This window comes from Pseudozyma hubeiensis, assembly GCF_000403515.1.
Source record: "Pseudozyma hubeiensis SY62 DNA, scaffold: PHS36, whole genome shotgun sequence".
Lineage (NCBI taxonomy): Eukaryota > Fungi > Basidiomycota > Ustilaginomycetes > Ustilaginales > Ustilaginaceae > Pseudozyma > Pseudozyma hubeiensis.
The window spans coordinates 92,323-115,733 of NW_012133818.1; the positions used below are offsets into that span (position 1 = coordinate 92,323).

The 23,411-nt window shown below is 55.9% G+C and overlaps 9 protein-coding genes across 9 annotated transcripts; 4 read left to right on the forward strand and 5 right to left on the reverse strand.

Annotated features, from left to right (window-relative positions):
• Positions 1–287: 287 nt before the first annotated feature.
• PHSY_003481 (hypothetical protein) lies at positions 288–3,953 on the forward strand (the record flags this gene model as incomplete). The annotated part of the gene is made up of 1 exon (XM_012334100.1): positions 288–3,953. The coding sequence occupies one exon, from the start codon at positions 288–290 to the stop codon at positions 3,951–3,953; it is 3,666 nt and encodes a 1,221-aa protein (XP_012189490.1).
• Positions 3,954–4,237: 284 nt separating this feature from the next.
• PHSY_003482 (endoplasmic reticulum protein) lies at positions 4,238–4,594 on the reverse strand (the record flags this gene model as incomplete). The annotated part of the gene is made up of 1 exon (XM_012334101.1): positions 4,238–4,594. The coding sequence occupies one exon, from the start codon at positions 4,592–4,594 to the stop codon at positions 4,238–4,240; it is 357 nt and encodes a 118-aa protein (XP_012189491.1).
• A 649-nt stretch (positions 4,595–5,243) lies between these two features.
• On the reverse strand, positions 5,244–6,293 carry PHSY_003483 (enoyl-CoA hydratase/isomerase; the record flags this gene model as incomplete). Its single annotated transcript, XM_012334102.1, has 2 exons — positions 5,244–5,377; positions 5,531–6,293. 2 exons carry the CDS (start codon positions 6,291–6,293, stop codon positions 5,244–5,246), a joined length of 897 nt encoding a protein of 298 aa, XP_012189492.1.
• Positions 6,294–6,714: 421 nt separating this feature from the next.
• On the forward strand, positions 6,715–7,614 carry PHSY_003484 (NifU-related protein; the record flags this gene model as incomplete). Its single annotated transcript, XM_012334103.1, has 1 exon — positions 6,715–7,614. The coding sequence occupies one exon, from the start codon at positions 6,715–6,717 to the stop codon at positions 7,612–7,614; it is 900 nt and encodes a 299-aa protein (XP_012189493.1).
• A 385-nt stretch (positions 7,615–7,999) lies between these two features.
• On the reverse strand, positions 8,000–9,966 carry PHSY_003485 (hypothetical protein; the record flags this gene model as incomplete). Its single annotated transcript, XM_012334104.1, has 2 exons — positions 8,000–9,775; positions 9,868–9,966. The coding sequence occupies 2 exons, from the start codon at positions 9,964–9,966 to the stop codon at positions 8,000–8,002; spliced, it is 1,875 nt and encodes a 624-aa protein (XP_012189494.1).
• A 2,007-nt stretch (positions 9,967–11,973) lies between these two features.
• Positions 11,974–14,271, forward strand: PHSY_003486 (hypothetical protein; the record flags this gene model as incomplete). The annotated part of the gene is made up of 1 exon (XM_012334105.1): positions 11,974–14,271. The coding sequence occupies one exon, from the start codon at positions 11,974–11,976 to the stop codon at positions 14,269–14,271; it is 2,298 nt and encodes a 765-aa protein (XP_012189495.1).
• Positions 14,272–14,534: 263 nt separating this feature from the next.
• Positions 14,535–15,392, reverse strand: PHSY_003487 (aromatic ring-opening dioxygenase LigB subunit; the record flags this gene model as incomplete). Its single annotated transcript, XM_012334106.1, has 1 exon — positions 14,535–15,392. The coding sequence occupies one exon, from the start codon at positions 15,390–15,392 to the stop codon at positions 14,535–14,537; it is 858 nt and encodes a 285-aa protein (XP_012189496.1).
• Positions 15,393–15,798: 406 nt separating this feature from the next.
• Positions 15,799–18,617, forward strand: PHSY_003488 (RTA1-like protein; the record flags this gene model as incomplete). Its single annotated transcript, XM_012334107.1, has 5 exons — positions 15,799–16,484; positions 16,674–17,199; positions 17,881–17,930; positions 18,011–18,170; positions 18,381–18,617. The coding sequence occupies 5 exons, from the start codon at positions 15,799–15,801 to the stop codon at positions 18,615–18,617; spliced, it is 1,659 nt and encodes a 552-aa protein (XP_012189497.1).
• A 2,211-nt stretch (positions 18,618–20,828) lies between these two features.
• Positions 20,829–23,287, reverse strand: PHSY_003489 (transketolase; the record flags this gene model as incomplete). The annotated part of the gene is made up of 3 exons (XM_012334108.1): positions 20,829–22,749; positions 23,022–23,115; positions 23,239–23,287. The coding sequence occupies 3 exons, from the start codon at positions 23,285–23,287 to the stop codon at positions 20,829–20,831; spliced, it is 2,064 nt and encodes a 687-aa protein (XP_012189498.1).
• Positions 23,288–23,411: the final 124 nt, after the last annotated feature.

Below are 23,411 nucleotides of genomic sequence, written 5' to 3' on the forward strand. Positions count from 1 at the left end.
AGTGGTTGCGGTGGAGAGGTGAGGAGGAGAAAGGAGCAAGAAGAAGAGGAACAAGAACAATAATGTGCATTTCATTTCATCGTGCAAGCTGTGACCGACGCGTTGATTGATCCCGAGTCGCGTAAATTCACCGCTGAAAAGCCAGAGACCAACACCTTTCGGATGGTCCGACTTCCGTTCTGCGACGCTTTTTCCCACGACTTTGGTCGACTATCGCACCATCAATCACACGGTCACATCCGACAACGATGCGCAGCGAATCGTGACTGTCGCTGCGCTTCATCGCCATGCCATTCGAACCACTCGACCTGCTCGAGATCCCGCCGCTGCCATCGTTGGATCTCGAGCAATCGGCTCACGTCCGCGATCAGCTCGTCGCATCGACATTCCTCTCATCCGCGTCAACCACCTTGTCCGGTACCTTTCGCATCCAACCCCTCCTCAGCGAGTCCGAACCCGGCATCGATCCAGTCCTCGAAGCATTCTCCAAACGCAGCATCCAGCACGAGGCAGAATCGACACATACGTTCGAGCACACAACATCTTTTCCATCGCTCCACCGCACCTCGAACAGCGACGTCGATCTCGACTCTTCTCCTGGCCCTTCACGGCGTCCTGTGCGCCGATCCGCCTCCGGCTCGAGTCTGAGCTCGCACGAATCTTCCATCTGGGATGAGGATCTCCGCATCCCTGCAAAGCCAGCATCGGTAAAGTTTAGAGGATCGCCTGCCAAACCCAGGATCCTGGACCTTGCCGTAGCTGAGTCGTACGGCTCGCATCAACAGGGCATCCTCGAGGCCATCCACGAGCTGGCACTCAAGAACGTCGTAGCTGAATCCCAAGATCAGCATCTTGCTCCCGTGCATCCGATCCAAGACGTCGTACGATCACTCGTCGTCACAGCAACAACCGGCACATCCTCACACCACTTTCAATGGGATCCGGATTCAGCTTCCTTCGCATGGTCCGCAACCTTGCAGCATCGCAAAGACGTTCGTCAGCTGCGAAGGAGAGCCAAGGAGCAAGCTGCGTTGCACGCCTCGTTGATTGCAGCAGGCGATCAGGTCGATCCGCCTGCGCAGCCTCCACCTGCCATGACACAGCCCTGGATTGGCACAGAGCGAATCGAGGGTTGGAGCCAGGCCGCGTCGGACAGCGTCATTCGCCCCTTTCTCGATATTGGTGCGCTGCTACGTCGGATCGATGACCGTGTCCTCGCCATGCACCGGTCTGCCTCAGCACTTTGCAGTGAAGCGACGGCACTAGCAGCAGCCCTCGACACCGTAATCACCTGGTTCAAGAGCGAGCTTTCCTCACAGACTTCCACTCTGGCCGGCAGTATCCCATCCAAAGGTGTCGGCAGCTCTGCTGTCCTGAACGCCCATGCCGAGCTACAAGCTTGTTCCGCTGTCCTCAGGAGCCTTGGCAACCTCCTCTCCTGCGGTCAGCCCCGTTTGCCGCCCTTCCGTCCACTCGCCTGGCTCGAGTCTACTCACGCCACCCTATCGCATCTCCATGCTCATCTCGCTGCCTCGCTCGCTTCCGGTGCACCATCTCTCCCTTCTTCCGTACTCGCTTACTTACTCGATCGAACCAGCATCACCTGGCGCCAACAAGTCGCCCTCTGGGTCGGCTACCCTGGCTTCGAATCAGATAGAACGGGAGAGCTCGACGATAGACCTCCTACTCTCAAATCCAATTCCAGCTCGAGCTCGTCTCACATCTCCTCTCCTTGGAGCGGCGCTCTCGTCGATTGGTCGCTTGATGAGCGAGGCGAAGAGGACGTAGGATACACACTCAAGCCTTCGGCCGTACCGAGCTTCTTGCCCTTTCGTCACGCCAGAGCTTTCCTCGAAGCTGGTAGAGCGCTGAGGTTGCTCAAGAAAGCTGCTCCAGAGGACCATCCACTCGTTCATCACTGGTCGTTGAATGCGCAAGAAAGAGCGTCTGTCAGGCGTGTAGATCTGCCAACATGGCGTTGGTCGTTGCCCGACTCGCAAGCCCAAGTCAGCGCAGTCGAAGAACATATCGTTCAATTCAAACGCGAAATTGCACGATGGCGAAGACAGAGACGCAACACGACCGCTGCAAGCGCAGCGACATTCAGCACCGCTTCATCGCCGCTTGCCTCATCCATGATCCTTGCGCAGACTGCCGACGACACTATCAAACAGGTCGCACCTGTTCACCGGGACGAGGAGGCACTGCCGATCGAGGATCACTTCGAACGCATGTCGCAGCTTTTCACCGCTCTTCCCGGCATCACCGACTCGATGCCGATCGGAGGGACACCTGTGCATGCTGATCAAGCATTGAATTCCAGTCACGACGTGCCTACAGCTGACGATGCGGAGCAGTCGCTGCTGCTGTACCTCTCCTCAGCCGCCTTTCCTGCCGTAGCACAGCACGCCATCTCGCAATCATCCTTCGACCGCGTCACGCAGGCCAGCCTCGTTGCCCCATTCGAGAGCTGGGCTAGACTCATCAACATGTCACTGATCAGCGTCTTTTTCCAAGATCTCGGACTGGGCACCTACCTCGAGACCTGCAAGCGATTCCTCCTGCTCGGAAGCATCCACTTTGAACGTCAGGTGGTGTCAAGCCTGTTCGACGTGGACCGTGCCAGCGTGCTGGACGACGCTTCGGCGACCTCTGGACGTGCAGTCGTGGCCATGAATCGCAGATTGACTGCCGAAGGGGTATGGCCGCCCAACGACAGTCTGCTTTCATCTGCGCTCAACACGGCTGTCATCGAGACGGTTTCGGGCATGCGTCACGCGCACGAGGAGAGACTGCATCGAAGCGGCAAGACGGAAGACGCAGTTTCGCTCGCGTTCAAAGATCTCGATGAGAGGCTCTCCTTTGCCGTCGTCGAACCGCGATCTTCCTCGGCATCAAGCAAAGCGAAGAACAAGTCCAAATCCAAATCCAAACCGACCTGGACCGACCCTTCGTCCATCGACGCCCTGGATTGGCTCACCTTGTCTTTCCACCCTCCGCCGCTCATCTCGCCGCTCCTCACGCAGCTGGCGCAGTCTCGCTACCAGCGTCTGTGGAACATGCTGTTGCGCATCAAAAGGTGCAAAGTCGCCATGAGGTCGGCATGGGCGTGTACGTTCAAGTCTACGAGCGCAGCTTTCACCTTTGACTTCCGCACACGCTCGGTGATGCAGCAATTCCGATGGGAGCTGAATCACTTCCTCGATTGTTTCGGAGGATTCGTGGAAGAGGTCGGCATCGAGTCGCATTGGAGTGGATTCATGCAGAGGCTGGAAACGGTCAGGCGCGAAGTGAGCGACGAACTGTCCTCTCGTCGAACGGTCAACGGTGCACAGGGGGAAGCGACCGAAGCAGACGCCGATCTGGACGAAGAGACTCTCGAAGACGAAGAACGAGCTGCGCTCATGACATCGTCTCTGGAGCTCAAGGACGTCTTCTCGCTGGCTCGATATCACGAACGCGTGCTGGATCGGATGCTGTCCACCTGCTTCCTCAAATCCAAGCAAGCCGGGTTGCTCGCCATCGTCAACGACCTCCTGCAGACGGTGCTCGACTTTTCGCAACTCTGCTTGGACTTTCACACGCCCGCAACCGACGAGATCGAGCCGCCGACGTACGACGATTTCGCAAACCTGCATCGATACTTCCGCTCCAGGATGGACACCCTCATCCAAGCGTTGGTCATCCTCAAGGACCGGTCCCCTGCTTCTACCAGCCACACAGTCACCTCTGCTGAGGCCCAGGATGGCGTGGATAGCGGCATGGCAAAACGACGTCAAGACGTAGAAGCGGAGAAACTGCGACTGGCACAGGACGAACTGCAGGATCTGCGGATGCTCGACATCGACGAGGCTGGCAAGAGCGTCGAAGAGAGGGAGCGCGAAGGAGTGGCCAGCGTTGAGGTGTTGTTGGTGAGACTCAATGCGAGCGGGTTCTACGGCGAGGTGGATTGATTTTCTGCCACAGCTCATGCACAGACGTGGAAATGCCAAACAAGCGACTCTGTTGTGTAGGAATGTGCAAGATGGAATGTGATTACGAAGATGAGATTGCGACTGCGAAACCTGCGAGGGATGAACTGGTGACACTTTCGTTTGCTGACATTGCTACATTGGAAAACGGATGAGACGGAAATTTGAACTCGACACACTTGCGGAAAAGGAGATCTTCGGGACCAGGTTTGATCTTAGGGTGGTGGGTGCTAGGTCATCACTCGGACGCACCTCGAGCCGAACATCTACTCTCGCTCTCCGGCCTCCAACACCTTCCTGGCCTGATCGGGTCTGTGGTTCTTCTTCATCCTTGTCGGAAGATCCTTATTCTTCTTGACGCTGACCTTTTTCTCCTCCTTGCTCGCGTTGACCTGGTCGGCAGAGGTGACTCTGCATTCGAAGTGAGAACGACCCTCGCCCGGGTTCTTCTTGGTTCCGGGCCAGTGTCGAGCTTTCGAAGTGGATCCGTGCGAGAGGTCGTCGTACTGATCGGATTTGTACGAGGGCAAGGAACGAAAAACGGACGAGGTGATGTGCGAGGAAGGATCGTTGTTGATGGAGGAGGTGGAGGTGTTTGAATCGCTGCGAGGTTTGGTCGACATTGTTTGCTGCGTTGACAAGGGGCTTTTGTTAAGGGATCAGTCGGTGTGGTATCGTAGTGGGAAGGAGAGCTGAGTTGAACAGTCGGAGCCGTACTTATAGCTTCTTCGGGCTGCTCAGCACAGCGCTCGGATCACTCCCGACACTAAGGAAAAGCACGCAACCGCACACTCGACAGCACACCAACTAACAGCGTTAACTGTGTAGGCAGATCCAGCCTTGCAGGAGAGAAGACGCTTCGGCCATTTATTCGACCCCCAGATAAGCTCCACTGTCTTCTTTCTGCCCCCAAGCCGTTTCGGTTGATAGCTGTAGTCATGTGTCTCAGTCACCAAGGAGAGAAGGCTCAGCCCGTGTGACCCAGCCCTGTCCCCTCACGGCACAAATGGGCAGCCCGCCCGCATTTCGCACAGGGTCCAACGGCAGCTTTATTTTTTCTCTCTGCGCTGGAACGTCCGTGCGTTGATGCGTCGAAAAGTTGAGACTTTCTCGAATAAACCCCGTCATTGGACCCCACACACCAACACACACACTGTACCGCGTGACCTCACCCTCGCACAGCCTCTCACGACATGCCAAGTCAGGCTTCTACACTGCACTCAAGCCTTTTGAAGACGTGGATATTGCATTCTTCTAGACGATAAACACTGATCACTCGTGCGTGAAGTTGGCCTTCCTCTTTTCGGCGAAAGCCGCCATACCTTCCTTCTGGTCCTTGGTGGCAAAGAGGCTTTGGAAGAGTCGTCGTTCGAAGCGCGTTCCTTCTTGCAAGCTCAATTCGAAGGCTGTGTAGGTCGTAGCCGATCAGCGACATGGAACAAATGAGATTGGATGAAGGAAAAAATGTCAGCGTTGTCCACTTTGTCTCGAGTGTGTTGCACGTCGGCGACATCTATCTCAGCTCTGACGCGGAAGTCGGCGAAAATGGAAACACTTACAGGCATTGACACCCTCCTTGGCGGCCTGAACGGCGATCTGGCCCTTCTTGGCGATGGTGGAAGCCACCTTGACGGCTTCATCGACAACGCTACCCTCGCGAACCACACGGGAAATCAGACCGCGACGTTCGGCATCGTCGGCGCTAAAGTTGCGTCCCGTCAGCACCATCTCCATCGCAGTAGACTTTCCAACAGCCTTCGTAAGACGCTGCGTACCCCCTGCACCGGGAATGACGCCGAGGTTGATCTCCGGCTGACCAAAGTTGGCCGTGGGAGAAGCGAGGATGATGTCGCACATCATGGCCAACTCGCAACCACCGCCGAGGGCGAATCCGCTCACGGCTGCGACGATCGGCTTTCGCACCGTGGTGAGCTTGGTCCAGTGGCCGAGGAAGTTGGTCTTGTACGCGTCGGCGTACTGCTTGTCCTTCATCTCCTTGATGTCGGCGCCGGCGGCGAAGGCCTTTTCGGAGCCGGTGAGAACGATGGCTCCGACCTCGGGGTCGTTGTCGGCGATCTCGGTGGCTTCGTTGAGTTCGTGGAAGAGCGCCGAGTTGAGTGCGTTGAGCGCTTTGGGTCGGTTGAGCGTGATGAGCGTGACGCCTTTGGCGGGAGACGAGACGAGGATGTTTTGGTACTCTTTGGCGGCGGCAGCGGGAGAAGAGAGGCGGGGGAGAGAGGTGGAGAGGTTGCGCGTGGAGGGGAGTGCAGCGACGCGCGGAGCACTGGTGCGCAGAGCGGTACGAACGGTCGAGGCCAGCATGTTTGTGTGCGTGTGATCGTTACGTGGTGACGATTGGGAATGTTGGGGATGATGGTGTCGGTGAAGGCAGAAGAAGACGTGCTGCTTGCTGTCCGAGAAGGATGGTCAAAGCGACCGACAAATGCAACGCACTCTTCTCGGCTCACCCGGAGCGCCTTTCAACCGGAAAACCCGTGAAAATCGCGCATCGCTCCGCTTTCCCCACAGCGCACATGCATCGAGCGGCATTTTGCATTAATAATGCTGACTGATGATAGCTAACAGGTTAAGTCCGATTCGAGCCTCCTCTCCGTGTAATTTCTGGCCTTTGGCTGAGCGCAAAGCTTCCAACAAGCACCTTTGCCACTTTTGACAATTGAAATCCTCCACCTCGATCCTACCGACGCTTCCACCACACAATTTTGTCCGGCATACATCAACCATGACGGCGATTCCAAGAGTCAACACATCAACACTGCGCTCAGCTGCTCGCTATGCCTCGGCGGCCAGCAGCAGCTGTGGTAGCAGCAGCAACCTTGCTCGCATTGCACCGTTTGCACGACGCACCATGATCACCACAACCACTTCCTCCACAGCGGGACTTCGATCTCGGTCCCTCGCACCACTCTCCAGTGTCAACCCATCACCACTCGTACGCATGCAAAAGCGATCCATGTTCATCCAAACAGAATCCACACCCAACGAGGATTCGCTCAAGTTCCTCCCTGGGCGCCAAGTGATGGACTCGGGAACATACGAGTTCCTCGACACGCGCTCCTCCATGGCCTCGCCACTCGCCAAGAAGCTCTTCAACATCCCCGGCGTCGTCTCCGTCTTCTACGGTCCCGACTTTGTCACCGTCAGCAAAGACTCGGAGCACCAGTGGTCCACGCTCAAACCCGAAATCTACTCGAGCATCATGGAATTCTTCACCGCAGGACATCCTCTCTTCACCGACCCAGAATCCGCCACCGGCTCGCAAGACACCGTCATTCTGGATACCGATTCGGAAGTCGTAGCGATGATCAAGGAGTTGCTCGACACACGTGTTCGTCCAGCCATCCAGGAAGACGGCGGTGACCTGGAGTATCGTGGTTTCGGTGAAGACACGGACGGCATCGTCAGAGTCAAGTTGAAGGGCTCGTGCCGTGGATGCGATTCTTCCACCGTCACGCTCAAATCGGGTATCGAGAGGATGCTCAAGCACTACATCCCTGAAGTGCAGGGTGTGGAACAGATCCTGGATCCCGAAGAGGAAATCGCGTTGGACGAGTTTGCAAAGCTGGAGTCGAAGCTGGAGAAGGATCGCCAGAAGGAGCGCGATATGGGATTCTCGATTTGAATGCAGCGCAATTTCGTGACCGCTTTGTAACTCGTAGTCTTACCCTTCTTGTCGAAGCTTGGAATCATGCATCACAGCGTCTTTTCTTTTGGCTTCCGCTCCTACTGCTTGCTTCAGTCTGCGTTACTGTGTGGAACATGAATAAGACCTCCTGGTCGAGTCAAGGTCACCTTTGTCGACACCCTTGCTGACAACAAGCCTCCTCGTCCGTCCCAACCCCAACTCACCCAGAGTCTGAGCTCAACATCGCAAACTGACACCTCTGAACAACGCTTAACGGAACCACACAGACCACAAGTTGTCAAAGACATGTCATCAGAACAGAATCGAAAACGTCATCTTTCATCGTGCGAGCATAACAAACATCACATGAGAGACTACAACGTTAAGCCTTGACACGGCCAATGACGGTGTCGGCAGCGTACTTCTGGATGACCTTGCGGTCGTGGAGCATGAGGAACTCCTCAGTAGCGTCGCGACCGGCGTAGAGCATGAGCGCCTTCTTTCCACCGGGGTGGTCATCGAGGAATCCAGAGACGTTGAGCACCTGACCCTCTACGACGACCCAGACGTCCTCCTCGGTGGTGTGCTTTGCGACCTCCTCCATGGTGTACTCTTTCTCCTCGAGCGTCTGCTGAGCAGCGGCGGCACTGCCGGCCTGCTGCACCGCCTTGTCCGTCTGGGCAGGCTGGCCCGCGGCGACAGCGGAGGGGACAGCCGAGTTCTGCGACTGGGCAGCCGAGGCGGAAGAGGCCTGGTCGCCGAAACCAAACTCGAGGGTGATGGTCTTGGTGTTGGGGTCAGCACGTACGCGAGTCTCCAAGTGGTTCGAGATCTGGCCGAGACGAGCGGTGGCCTTGCCGGAGGCAAGGTTGCGCAGCAGGTAGCTGGAGGCAGTGTCACCAGCAACACGGCCAAAGACGACACATCCGAGCAGCGAGGAACCGCCGAGACGGTTGGCACCGTGAACACCACCGGCGATCTCACCGCAGGCAAAGAGACCGGGGATGGACTTGCCCTGGTTGTCGACGACGCGCGATTCGGGGTCAATCTCGAGACCACCCATGGTGTAATGCAGGACGGGGGTCATGAGGGCAACGTAGAAGGCCTGGTCCATGCGAAGGTCCGAGTTGGAGAAGAACTTCTTACCCCATGGGCACTTCTTTTCGCCCTTGGCGATGGCCTCGTAGTCCTTGAAGGTGCTCTGAAGCTTGTCGGCAGGGATGCCCATCTCCTTTGCGAGGTCGTTGGCGCTGTCGAAGCGCTTCATGAGGCCACGACCGGCGTAGTGCTTGCAGTGCCACTCGATCTCCTTGGAAGCCTGCTCGTTGAGGATCAGGCGGACGGGGAACTTGTTGTTGTCCCACATGCGGCCAGTGACGTAGTCACGGTGGCCGAGCTCGTCGGCGAAACGGTTGCCCTCGTTGTCGATGAGGAGACCACCGCAACCACGGAGCGCCTCGGCGGCGAGGAACTTGACCTTGGCGTCGGGGTCCTTGGGGTCGACGAGACCGGTGGGGTGAACCTGGACCTTCTCGAGGTCGATGAGACGACCGCCGATGGAGGCGACCATCTTCTGACCGTCACCAGTGCAGTGGTCACCGTTTGTGGTGGGGAGGTGGACGAGGTCGGGACGGTACTTCTTGAGGAGCGAGTTGACATCGTCAAAGTCGGCGGCGTAACCACCGGTGGCAAGGATGACGGGACCGGACTCGGTGTGAGTCTGACCCTGGTACTCGTACTCGACACCCGAGACCTCGCCGTTCTGGTGGACGAGCTTGGTGACACGGGCCTTGCGGAGGATCTGAACGCGATCAGGCTCTGCCTCGGCAAGGTCCTCGAGCTTCTCCATCTGTGCGTAGGTGATGGTCATACCGGGGAACTGAGCGCCACCACGGTGGGTACGGGGCTGCGAGTGACCGCCGAGACGCGAAACCTTGGAGAGATCGAGAGCAAAGCGGTCCATGAGCCAGTTGACGGCATCACCGGACTTGCCAGTGAGGACCTTGATCAAGTCGTCCCTTGCAAGGTCACGGGCGGACTTCTTTGTGTCTTCGAAGAAGGTCTTGGCCGAGTCTGGGATGCCCTGCTCGGACTGTGTGGTGGTACCGGCACCGTTGATACCGGAAGTGGCCTTGGTCGAGTTACCACCGAAGAAAGGCTGTCGATCGAAGGAAGGGGAGAAGCAAGGTGAGTCAGAGGCTGCGCAGGAGGAAGGGAGATGTTCGAATTGCATGAGAAAACGGTACTTACGTTCTTGTCGAGGACGAGGACGTTGGCGCCGCGCTCGTAGAGGGTGTGGGCGGCACTCAGGCCGGAGAGACCGCCACCGACGACGATGACACGAGACATTGTGTGAGGTTGTGTGCGTGAGGTGGGAACGGGGAACGAGAGGATGTAGAGCAATAATCAAGCTGCAAAGAAGCGCGAAAATGTGATGCCAAAGGAGGGGGTGAATGCGGGGGGATGGTGATCACGGAGAAAGGGTAAGATGAAGGTTCCGGAGCTCAGAAGGAATGGCGCCAGGTGTTTATAAGGGACGGAGAGGAGCTAACCTGGAGAGAAAGGTGGCGGCTAGCACAGACGCACGCTGGCCGTGCTGGCAGAACACAGGCGAGATGCTGAACTCTAGAGGTGTCCAGGTCAGGGATAGGGCGTGAGCGGAGCAACCGAAAAAAGGGTTCCAACGAGGGTTCGCCCAACGACGGCGGACAACGCTGCTTGGCTGGTAACCGAACACGCACCTCGCTGTCTCGCGCGCGCAGATTCACGGGTGGGAAGAACAGAAAAAGGCGGAGAGAGCCAACCAGCAACTGCGCATTGCACAGTTGAACCGAGCAAGGGGAAAAGAACAGAAGAAAAAAGCGGGGTTTCCCCACACAACTCGCTGCCAGAAGACCCTGTCGAACACTGCTTAACCGCTGTTGCTGCACTACCTTGGAGATTCTTTAAGCTCGGGAAATCCAGAGGGCACACAGACCAGCTGTGTTGTTCGCAGCTCCCGTTTGCCACTGCCGAGCCGCGAGTGCCCTCCGACTTCGCTTGTGTGGAAGCTTGCATGCGAGTTCGGCCTTCAGCCAGCCAGCTGCAAGAGTTTCGAAATGCACACTCGAGCCCGAAGTGTGCCTTTGAGGGACCGCCTGGTAGATTGCAACGTCTATCGCCTCCGAGTCCAGCAGGTGCCTCGCCAGGCTTGCTCTTGATTTCATTTTTCACGAGGCAATCTGTCCACCTTTCATCACACACGCCATGCATGAGGTACGCTCGGGTGTCCCGTGCCGTGCTTAGCTTTGTCGGTGTTGGCGAGATAGGGACAGCCCGAGAGGTGCAGCAACCACGTCGACGCTACATGGTCTCCTGGTGTTCAGAATCAACCTGTGAGCTGCAAGATGAAGCATCTGTATTGGATAGAGCCCAGTGGAGCGGCATGCGAGCACCTATCGCTGTGATTTGCTGTGAGCTGATCGCTCTCTGCAGAGCCCTGCATCGGCTGGAGCGGATCTTTGTCCAACGGAAATGCTCTGTAATGTCTCACTCGTCCGGTCAAAGCTCAGGCGCGACTGCGGACCCTGTTTGCCACGCCGCACAAGCACTCGCAGTTCAGCCCTCGTCTTACTGCGCGCGCCATCATCTTGTCGCATGAGGGTAACGTATTCATATCGTCGTTGGTCGCTGCAAACTGATGGGAGCCACAGTGGCTTCCTTCTCTTGTACGTCTGCTTTGATATGACAGATGTGGTTCCATAGAGACACAGCAAGCAACACCACCGCCATCAGTGCCCGCAGCGTGTTCCCCCATCGTATCCGAGGGTATAGGCGCTGAGAGATTCAATCGGAGGCGTCTCGTCTCAAAGAGTCCTGCAAGAAAGATCCAAGTTGTCGCCATCAGACGTGCCAGCGTCGATGCTAGTTGACGACCGAAGCTGGGATGCGTTGGATGAAGCATACTGATCGATACTGAATCGTGAATGAATCGGCGATTTGAAAAATGGTCCAAGTCGAAAGCAGCTGAGAATCTGACATTGTTCGGGTGGGCAAATGACGTCGCGTGAATGTTGTGAATCTCACGAGGAAACTGAGACGACAGACGCCGACAGACGGGCGCAATGGAATCTCCACTTTGGCCAAATCTTCGTACAGCGGTATGGTCGGATCGCCGGCCAACTGATCGTACCGGACGACGTTCATCCTCTTTCTCCACACCACCTCCGTTCGGTACGAACCATGACGATCGGAAACGCTTCTGATTGATCACGCGCCAAGATACCGATCAGTGTCCGCCCCCGGCTGCCGAGCTAGCGTCGGACGCGCCACCAAGCCTTCTCCTCAGCACAGCATCCGATCCCAGCCTCGCTCGTCATGCTGCGCTCCGGGTTCACGGCTGCTTTTACAGCAGCGACGTCTTCGCTCCCTCAAACAACTCGTACCGCACTCCATGCATCGCGAGCCGAGAGGCTGGCTTCGAGCGCTGCATTCTCGCATCCTTGCCTGTCATTCCAATCGAGGCACTTCTCCAGAACCACCAGGCTCTTGGCTCCACCCCAAGACTTTCGTCCATCGACATCCCGAGACACTGCCTCCTCATCATCTGACGAGTCTGCTCCTCCCAAGTCCACCGATACCAGACCCTTCAAGAAGCAGTACCCTCCCGTTCGTCCCCAGCCCAAGCCTATCAACTTCGACCAGCCTGCCATCCCCAACCCACACGAAACTGCTGCTGCGCACGCCAAGTTCCGTCGCAACAGCCGCCGCTTCGGGGCTGCAGCACTCGTAGCTCTCATCCTAGGTGCTGTCGTGTATCAATTTCAAGATGCCATTCATCTAGATGGTCCTCAACAACAAAGCAAGCGCCCACAGCTTCCGCATGATGAGATGGAGCGCCAAGTACGCGAAGCTCAAAAGTCGCAAGCCAACGGTGCCAACTTTGCTTTGCTCGCACTCACTCGGTCCACCACCATCGCCAAAGCCGTCGCCCTCTGCGTCTGGGACTATCGTTCAACTTTGGCTAAAAAGCACGCCACGCCCGCTGACGATGCCGAGGAGCTACGACAGTGCCACTTGCGATCCGCTCACCGAATCTTGACCGCTCTCCAGACAAACGGTGGTCTCTACGTCAAGCTTGGCCAGCACATTTCCGCCGTCATTCTTCTGCCTGTCGAGTGGACCACCACACTTCGTCCGCTCCAGGATCAGAATACGCCCACGCCGCTTCCAGAGCTCGAGGCCATGTTCAGAACAGAGACTGGTATGACCTTTGACGAGGCCTTCAGCGAGATCGACCCCAAGCCCATTGGCGTAGCATCGCTTGCCCAGGTTCATCGTGCCATCGATCGCAAAACTGGTCAGCCGCTCGCTATCAAGATGATGCACCCTGACGTAGAGCGCTTCTCCGAGGTCGACATGAAGACCGTCACGGTGCTCGTCAAGTGGGTAAAGCGTCTTTTGCCCGAATTCAGCTTCGAATGGCTTGCCGATGAGATGAACGAAAACATGCCTCTCGAGATGGACTTCCGTCACGAAGCTCAAAACGCAAAGCGCGCTGATGACGACTTTGCACGCTACCGCACCACATCCGTCTACATCCCCAAAGTCAAGTACGTCTTCAAGCGCGTCATGGCCATGGAGTTTATCGACGGACGCCGTCCCGACGACCTGCGCTACCTGGCTCAGCACGACATCGACCGCAACCGCGTCAGTCAGGAGCTCTCGCGCGTCTTCTCCCAGATGCTCTACCTGCACGGCTTCTTCCACGCTGATCCACACGGTGGAAACGTCCTCATCAGACCCGCGCAGCCGGGAAGCCGCTCACGCTATAACTTCGAGGTCGTCCTCCTCGATCACGGCCTCTACTTTGACATCGACCCCGAGTTGCGCGCCAATTACGCCAGATTCTGGCTCTCGCTCCTCAAGCGTGCCAGCCCCGAAGTCACTGCCGAGCGACGCAGATACGCCAAGCTCATCGCCAACATCGACGATGATCTCTATCCAATCTTGGAGAGCGCCATCACTGGCCGAGCTGGTCTGGAAGGCAGCGACCCCACCAACCCTCGCGGTGTCAAGGATCGCAATCGAGCCGGCAGTCTGCTCGAAATGGACGGCGGGACCAACCTCACCGATGACGAGCAAGAGCACATTCGTAAGACCGTCATGGAGAAGGAAGGTCTCTTTGTCTCAATCATGGACCTCCTTCGTCGTCTGCCCAGACGCATGCTCATGGTGTTGAAGCTCAACGACCTCACACGCTCGCTCGATGCCAGCCTGCACACCACGCACGGTCCGACGCGGCCTTTCCTCATCGCTGCGCGCCTGTGTGCGCTCGCCGTATACCGAGACGATCTGACACAGCTCAGAGAGCGACGCAAGAGCGGCCAAGCCAGTCTGCTCACCTCGCTCTCGCTCTGGAAGGATTATGTGCGCGCGTGGTGGTCTTACGTCTACTTCTACCGTGGTCTCGCATTGATCGAGATTGGATCCGACATCCGCGCAAGGTGGAAAAAGATTGTTCAATTCGGTTCCAACAGGGTGGGACGCGGAGGCAGTGCAGAAAAGGCCAAGAGCGCTGCGGCTGGACTGCAAGACCAAGCCGAGAGAGATCTAAGGGACGATGAAGATCGCAAGCGTGCTCGGCTCGCATTGGAGAAAGAGCCACGGCACTGAATGAGCGCGAGCTAGGCAACTCAGCCCCATTTGTACATGTTCCTGCAATCATCATAGACCATTCATAGATTTGTTAGTGTGGTGCAATTGAGCATCTCGACTTTGATGAAACGCGACTTACCAGCCCATAGGACCTTCGTCGAGTTGGAACGTTCTTTGCCCTTGTTCGTCTGCATGAGATGCGCCCATGGCCACAAGTGCCGCTGTGCGGTGGACAACATCCATCGGAATAGCGAGTATGTCAGTCGTGGCCGCACGCGGTATCAAATTGAGGCGAAGCGGAAGTACCTACGCAAAAAGTGTTCGGGCGTGGGATGAGATGGTAGAAAGTCATTCCTCTGATCGAGCTCCAACGCCTTGGTCCATTTTTTTTCGTCATGAGATGCGGGACTAGCGGTCATGGCCTCGTCCAAAGCCGAAAGAAACGTCTGCGAGTACTGAGTGGAGTGAAGCTTGCCGAAACCGCGGCCACCCCCAAGCGTAAACATTCTCATCATGTCGCGAAGATTGTGCACCGACATACCGCCGCCAACGATGGCAAAACCCCGTTGACGAAGCTCGCGAAGCGATGCGCCGAGCTTGAGAGAGGCGATCGAGGATTCGGAGGCGGGGAGCGAGACTTGTGTGAGCGACAAGGTGGCCGGAAGCGTCGAAGGAGTGTCGACGGAAGCTGATTGGGTTTTACGCTGCTCCGGTGTTAGTTCCTCCAGGTAAGGTTTCTGGAAAGCCACCTTGAGGGGACACCACACACCATGGTCAATGCCGCGCTTGATTGGATGAGCGGGCACTCCTGAGCTGCGAAGGTGGTCGAGGACGAGCGCCGAGATGTTGGCAGGATTCGAGGACTCGACTCGTTGCTTGTAAAAGTGGTCGGGAAAGTTGTAGAAGTCGTATACGAGCGGATTGTTTTCGTCGACGTTTACGTAGACGCCTTGTGTGAGGTCTTCAGGTTGCCAGTGCGCGCTGACGAAGATGAGCCCGCGGATGACACCTTGCTGATGCAGAGCCCGCACCTCCTTGCCCCACTCAAGCCAGTGCTGGTAGGCAAGATGCTTGTGCTCGAACATGGTGGGCGGGCCGCCATGGCTGACAAAGTAGGCGGGTGCCTGAAGCGTTGACATTGTTGTGTGAGAGACAGAGCTGATCAGCGCTCTAGAGGTGATGAAGGCTAACAGAGTGACGAGAAGGCCGAGTACAGTTGTGGTCCTCGTCAGCATTCGATTGGTGCAGTGATATTGTGGTTGATGTGGATGGAGCTGTTGACAGACGGGTACCTGGGGCCAGAAGTCCGAGCCAGCGAATGCGACTGGTATTTGTTATAGCTCCTGCGCCTGCTCAAGGACGCGTTAAGAGAGGGATGATGTGCACTTTCGTGAGTGCGGACCTCGATGTCGCAAACGGAGATAGTGGTGGTGGTGGGGGTCGTAGCTCGGTTGTCACGGAATTAGAGCTCGAAGAAGTGGTCCCTGCAGAAGCTCTCTCTCTGGCTTGCCGCGGGCCGACGGCGATAGAGGCAACTTCCCGCGGATGCTCGCCATTAATCTCATTTTAATCGAGCTGTCACAATGCGTGCGCTGCAGACACACCGCTTCTTTTGCTTCTTCTTCTCTGCTTTGCGAGAACAGCTCAGCTGGCACTGTCACCTCGTTGGCTCGACGCATTACATCCAGACTCGACTCATCCGAACATGCCGAGTTAGACGAAGCTGTGTCGAGACGAACGAAAATGAAGCGTAAAAGCCATGCACTAGGGTCTTCGGATCCTGCCTCTGGCAAAAGCGCAAGAGGCAGGCAACCTCTTCAATTGCTCACGGCGGAGCAGCGCAGCCGGCTCCCATACACCTTACCAAAAGATTCTTCTGCCGGAGCAGACGACCCATCGACCGTGTGTCGGGAGGAATGTAGACCCTCGGTCGGCTCCATTGCGTCAGTCTCGGAGCTCGCGGCCCAGAATGAGGGTCTAAGTCCAAGGGACAGGCAGAAATCATTGTCGAGTCCGAACAGCATCGAGGAACCGAGCAATGATGAGCCCGAGCAGCGCGTACCTTTCTCGCTTTGGGCTTCTTCCATCGTTGACATGGTGCAATGCGATCCGCTCTTTCCGACTAAGCCCGTGTCGATTGCCACAAGCCGATCAGGTGCAGTCACTGCGCTTCTGCTCAAGAAGGGATTTCTCCGGCAATCAGCACGCCCAGACGTGCTCGTCGCAGCCCTGTGAGTCAAGCATAGCTCAAATAGCTCTAAGGAGGTCTTTGGTCATCGTTGCTAAATTATTCGTCTTTTACTGGAGTAGGCCGTATGGTATGTCGTCGGTTTCATCGCCAACTAGCTCTGGCGCAGCTTCTTAAAAACGCATTTCGTCTCCTCCTCCTCTTTGCTGCCATTTCTGACCGCTTAAGACAGCGACAACTTCATGAGACTGCAGACAGCGTCTGCAGCGGGCAGCTCACTTCGGGCTTACTACATCTTTGACGGTCTCGGAACCGAATGCCGTGTGCTCGACGATTCACTCGCCGTCGTAAAGGTGACATATCTCGGAGCGTGTTCGATCAACAGCATCGAGCACATCGATACAGCAACACATGTTCGAGTGTCCTTGACACTCATTCACGGCAAAAGGTCGGTCCCAGAATCGTCATCTCCCTCTGACTTTTCACTATTGCGCAAAGTGGATCATTCCTTTTTGGGATTCCGGTGTCGCGTCTGCGGACGAGCAAATCGCAAGGACAGCTTGAAGAAAGTCAACTGCCTACATTGTGCTACTGCTTTCACGATTACCGACGAACAAGCCCCCACGCTCTTACCGCAGAGTCGCAAAATGGAGCTGCGGTTCACGGGTTGCAGCAGCGACCTTGGACAAGCCAACATCCTCTTGGCTGAGAACGCCATCACTCAGCGTTCAGTCTCGACCTTCTCCGATGGTGTTCGGGTAGGTTGTCTCTTTCAGCTGCAACCAATTGACATCAAGTTCTGACTACAAGACCTTTGAACCACAGGTGTGTAGCTACGAGACGAAGGCGGCCTCAAGTAACGCTTGTTCGTCCCTCAACCACACGACCACCCTTCACCACGTTCTCCGTCCTGGTCATGCGGGCAGCTTCTCGGTAGCCTCGCTCGCCCTGCCATCGACTCCGTACGTCAACACTGCAGCTGAATGTGTCCAACGTGAAAGCGCCCCCCTGACACACTTTGTCTGTCTGCGTGTCGTCCAGATTTCTTCGACTAAGCAAAACGATCGAGTCGCAATGTATGTACCTCTTATACTGATAGATTCACCCCATCAGAACTGACCTTTTTCATTCCTCGTCCTTCTTCTGTAGCCCATATACGAGGTTTTGTGCTAAGCTTTGGCCCATGGAGTCAAGGTCTTTCCCAGCTCTCAGCAGAGCGACACGCTTTTTCCTCGGCTTCCAAGATCGGTACTGAGCAGATCGCACATCTCAGGGCATCTGTCCAGCTGGCTGACGCTACCATTCGAAAAGGGTATCGACCACTGGGCTGTCTCTTCCTTTTGCTGCAGCAAAGTCGTCTCAAGGTCAGTGTGACTGAGCTGCTTCGTTGCGCTTCAGGCGTCTCTGATCATACCTCTTGATTTCCTCTCGCTGTCCAGATCGATGCGACGGCTTTTCCGACGACTAGCAGGTGCTTTGGCGTCGTCTCGTGAGTAGGGTTCACCGTTTCATCTTACCCACTTCCACCACTGACGATAAAATGACGACTACTTCCACACCTGAATACAGGCTGTCCGAGTCGACTGTCGTCTCCATCAAGTCCACGAATCCAAACGACACTGCGGCCGTTGCCAAAGGACGGCAACAAAAGGAGTCCTCGCTCGGATCCTTCGTAATGCAACCACGAGAAGCATTGGTGGCACGAAATGATCTACTTCAATCTGTAGAGGTGAGTGTGTTCAGGCTTGATCGAGGCGCTACAGCAAAGCTGACATTCCTCGAGCTTCTCGTAATGTCACGCTTGAACGGCAGCTGGAGATCTCGTCGAGCGGCATCTCTCTTTGGGCAATCGCGTGCTTCTCTGACAGTGTCGGAACTGACTAGACAGGGCCGATGAAGCACAGGCACTCATCGCTGAAGCTTCTTGTGATTCGTCAAGATGATGGTCAAAGCGGCTCTCCGCTTCGTAGCAATCGAAGATCCTCGATCTGCAATGTCTTCGGGGTGCATGAACCACAAAGCCACGCGTAGTGACGGCAAGCGTCCAAATTCAATTGAGTTTCTGATCAGGGGAAATTCGTCGCTAAAAGGTTTGAACCGACTGAGTCGTAGTGGCGAATATCAAGCAAGACAAACAGCTCGATCTGTCCAGATCAAATCGGTGCACGAAATATGAAACTCCATTCAATGCTGCTGAGCTAAAATATCCGAGCAGACATCTGATTGCAGCAAATATCCATTCACCATACTGTGCAGCTTGATACACCACTGAGGTGACAGATCCCGTCCGTTTTTAGAGGCCATTAGAGGGGCTCACTTGATTAGGCTTATTTTTTGTGAAGGAATCATTGTAAAACGTCTGACATGCATCGTTCCACTTCGATAAGAGACGTCAAACATTCCATAAGAACCTCCAAATTTTATTCGCCACTAATTAAAGCCCGATAAACGCAGTGTCAGGAGTCAACAGTGTGGCCAACATTTGTCGCGAAAGATCTCGAATATTCTTGTGTCTCGGTATTCTTAATCTTCATTGCGACAAATACGCTTGTAAAGCACATGCGGAAATTTTAGCCAAGCAATGTACCATCATTTGGCTTTTGTCTTACAAATCGGAGACCAAAAAACCTGGTGTTTCAGATTTCAATGCATCATCAATTGAGTCGACTATGTATTTTGTTGTTTCGAACGCATTTGCTGTGCACAAATATACCGTCTTGATCAGTCAGCTCCTAGATTCGCGTCTAAAACACAATACATACAAAATAGGTGCCTAAGCTCCCGCTCCGTATCAAGAGTTCGCTTAGCTGCAGAATTCATCTCATCAGACCAGACGTCCAAAGGTCCATCTTTAAGGCGTGGCTTTTGTGCTTGTTTGTGACCAATGATTTCAGAGATGCAAACAAATTGTCTTGATACTTGCGGATGCATTTCTAAAACAATGAGAGATCATCCCACATTGGTCAGCTCATGATCGACAAATCGCCTGCAATGTTTATACCGACACGTCAATTGTCGTTGAGAATTTCTGCTCTAAATTCTTGAATTTGATCGTATGCCCTCGAATTCTTGTTTCGGTTCCATCGACTTGTGGCCCGGTCGATGAATCAGCGCGTCGCCCTGGACTTCATCCGTGAAGCGATGAGCTCGACACTCCGGTCACTTCAGCAACTTTCAGACATCAGATGAGTTTCTTTGTCCTCCTCAAAGCCGATGGGCGGTCCGTCTGGAACCAGCATTCCACAATGCTCCTTCGTCGCAAGGTGGCGCTGATGCCGCTCGTTAAACTGGCGTCAACGACCCTGATGAGCCCGGCCGAAGATCTTGACCCGGCCGCGAGGTTGCCGCGGCAAGGCGCACGTCATACACTTTTGGTTCGCCATGGCCATCCTTGTGTTCGACCCTGAAAGCATTCGATGAAACAGTTCTCGCTTCGCGCAGCTGATGCCGAAAGGGATGGTCGATCGTGCTTGCTGCGGAGAAACGGACTGCGAGCAGATCGCGTGCGGAAACTATGGTCGTCGAAGCAAACTGTTCCTGGAAGCACACATCCGTTGAGTGGCTGGCGGTCTTAGAGGTGGGCAGAGCAATTGTCACAGCGTGCTGTTGTGGCTTGTCGCAAAACTGCTTTTCTGATCAACCCAATGCTCTGATCGGATCTCAAATCTGCCGACGCCGCACGATAGAGAGTTGAAGTCGTCGGCAAGGAACAGCATGAGGAAGCGACAGGCGTACGGCAACGGGGAGATGAGCATGGTTATGTAACGTCTGATGCAGAACGGTTCACGTGCAGCGTTCGACCAGATGTGCCAAGGTAGCCTCGTACAGCGACGTCACACATGTGGACTCGCTGAATCGAGTCGTCATGGTCGCACTCATGAATGAACCGGCAAACTCGATCGTGAAATCAACTTAGGATGGAAGGGGTAGGCAAGATCCGACCCAGCAATGATTCACAGGCCTAGCTTCCGAAGAGCATCACTTGTGCAAGCACTTCACCTGGTAAAGGCGAGGATGTGGCTTGGGAGGATTTCTCGGCGATTCTTTCGAGTTCGTGACTTTTAGCGACCGCACGGTGGCAAGAAGATGCATGTTGACGACCTCAGCCTTCGACGGGCGTACCCACTTGCCTTTGCTGACTACAACGTATTGATTCGACAAAGCGACATGTTCGCCCTCTCACACAGCAACAATCGCAACCAGGCGGAAGCAAACAAACGCTCACACTCGCAAAACGGTGAAAAGTACATCAAACGGACTCACTCGAGCTGAACAGCAGTCAATCACACTGTCCAGAAAACATACTTCTTCGTAACAAATTCATTACAACGACGAGAGATCAGAAAGGAACAGAGGATACATCTACGAGATCAAGCTTTTCCGCCATTTAGTACTTCATGAGCTTGGCCTCAAGTTCGATGGGGCTGACGAGGGTCTGGCCCTGGAAGACCTTGGCGACGTGCTCGGCCTTGGCGGCAACGTCCTCGCCGGTCATCTTGTACTTCTTGAAGAGCTCCTTGGCAGGGGCCGAGGCACCGAAGGTGTTGATACCGTGCTGGGCGTGCGAGTACTTGGACCAGCCGAGCGTCGAGTAAGCCTCGACGGAAAGGATGGGCTTGCCCGAGGGGAGGACCGAGAGACGGTAGTCGATGGGCTGGGCGTCGAAGACCGAGAAGCAGGGGATCGAGACGACACGAGCCTTGATGCCCTTCTCGCCGAGCTTGGCAACGGCTTCGTTGCAAATGGCGACCTCGGAACCCGAGGCGACGAGGGTGATGTCAGCCGACTCGTTCTCAACAACAACGTAACCACCCTTGGCGGCCTTCTCGATGGAGCTGCCCTCGAGCTGGGGCAGGTTCTGACGGGTGAGGGCGAGAACCGAAGGGGTCGACTTGGCCTCGATGGCAACGAGGTAAGCACCCGAAGTCTCGTTACCGTCGGCAGGACGCCAGAACATGAGGTTGGGGATGGCACGGAGAGCGATGGCGGTCTCGATAGGCTGGTGGGTGGGGCCGTCCTCACCGAGACCGATCGAGTCGTGGGTGGCGACCCAGATAACACGGTGACCCGAGAGTGCCGAGAGACGGACAGCGCCGATGGCGTACGAGACGAAGTTGAGGAAAGTACCGGCAGTGGGGATGTGCATGCCGTAGGCGGCGAGACCGTTCATGATGGCACCCATGGCGTGCTCACGGACACCGTATCGGATGTATTTGCCCGAGTAGTCGCCGAGCTGGGTGCTGGGGTGCTGGAAGTCGACGGCGTTGCCCCATCGGGTCAAGTTGGAGCCGGTCAAATCGGCGGAACCACCGAGGAGCTCGGGAACGACGTCGGCCACCTTGCCGAGGACGGTCTCGGAAAGCTTTCGCGAGGCGACGGCGTCGTCGCTGGGCTTGTAGGTGGGGAGCGCCTTCTCCCAGCCCTCGGGAAGCTTGCCGGCGATTCGGCGGGCGATCTCGGCGTGCTCGTTGGGGTACTTGTCGCCGTAAGCCTTGAACAGCTCGGTCCACTCCTTGTCGGCCTTGGCACCACGGTCAGCGATCTCCTTGTAGGCGGCGTAGACGTCGTCGGGGACGACGAACTTTTCCTTGGGGTCCATGCCGAACTTGGCCTTGACACCCTCGATGTCGTCAGCCTTGAGGGGAGCGCCGTGGGTGGCGGCGAGACCCTGCTGCTTGGAACCGAAACCGATGGTGGTCTTGACACGGATGAGGGAGGGCTTGTCGGTGACGTTCCTAGCATCGGTGATGGCCTTGAAGAGACCCTCGAGGTCCTTGTCACCGTCAAGGACGTGCGAGACGTGCCAGCCGTAGGCGAGGAAACGCGCCTCGACGTCCTCGGTGAAGGAGCAGGCGGTGTCACCGTCGATGGAGATGTGGTTGTCATCGTAGAGGGCGATGAGGTTGCCGAGCTTAAGGTGACCAGCGAGAGAGGCGGCCTCGGAGGCGATACCCTCCTGCAAGCAGCCGTCACCGGTGAACATGTATGTGTGGTTGGTGAAGAGGGGGAAGCCGTCCTTGTTGTAGGTGGCAGCCAAGTTGGCCTGGGCAATGGCGAGACCGACCGAGTTGGAGAAACCTTGACCCAGAGGACCAGTGGTGACCTCGATACCCTCGGTGTGGCCGTACTCGGGGTGACCAGGGGTCTTGGAGTCGATCTGACGGAACGACTTGAGCTGCTCCATGGGCAAATCCTTGTATCCGAGGAGGTGGTTAAGGATGTAGATCAGGGCACAAGCGTGACCGTTGGAGAGAACGAATCGGTCACGGTTGACCCACTTGGAGTGAGCGGGGTTGACGTTCATGAATCTGAACGCAGCAAGCACGATTTGCAGCCGAAGCAGGCACAAGACAAGGGGAGGTAGCAAATGTCAGCTTCTTTGTCCGAATGAATGAAAATTAGAAAAGGGTTTGGCAGCCTCACGATGCTTCAGCACAAAGAGCGCAGGAAGACTTTTAGAGCATCGTGTTCCGACGAGGCAGTCAACAGCTTTCCTGCGCTCGCTGGCATTTTCAGCTCATCGGGCTGCTCCGAAAAGACGCTAAAAGCGCCAGAGGGGAGTGAATCAGCGATTACTCACCGAGAGAAGAGGGTGTGGGCCATGGGGGCCATACCCATGGGAGCACCAGGGTGACCCGAGTTGGACTTGGCGACCACATCGGCGGCCAAGCAACCTGCAAAATCGCAAGACAAGAGAGAGTGTCCAAAAGATCATCATGTCAGTCCACGTCACTGCATTCACAATTGCACAACGGCGGTCACGGGCCAAGTGGAGTGGAAGATCGGCGAATACTTACGGATGGTGGCGATAGCCTTCTCGTCACTAGCAGCCTTGGTGAAAGACATGATGGGCTATGTTATTGCGAGATGGAATGGGAGAAGAGGGGAAAGGAAAGGTGATGGTGAGACGGAACGAAAGCAGGGGATGCCAGTGCTTTAAACAAGGCAGGAAGACAGCTGTAACTGCCAG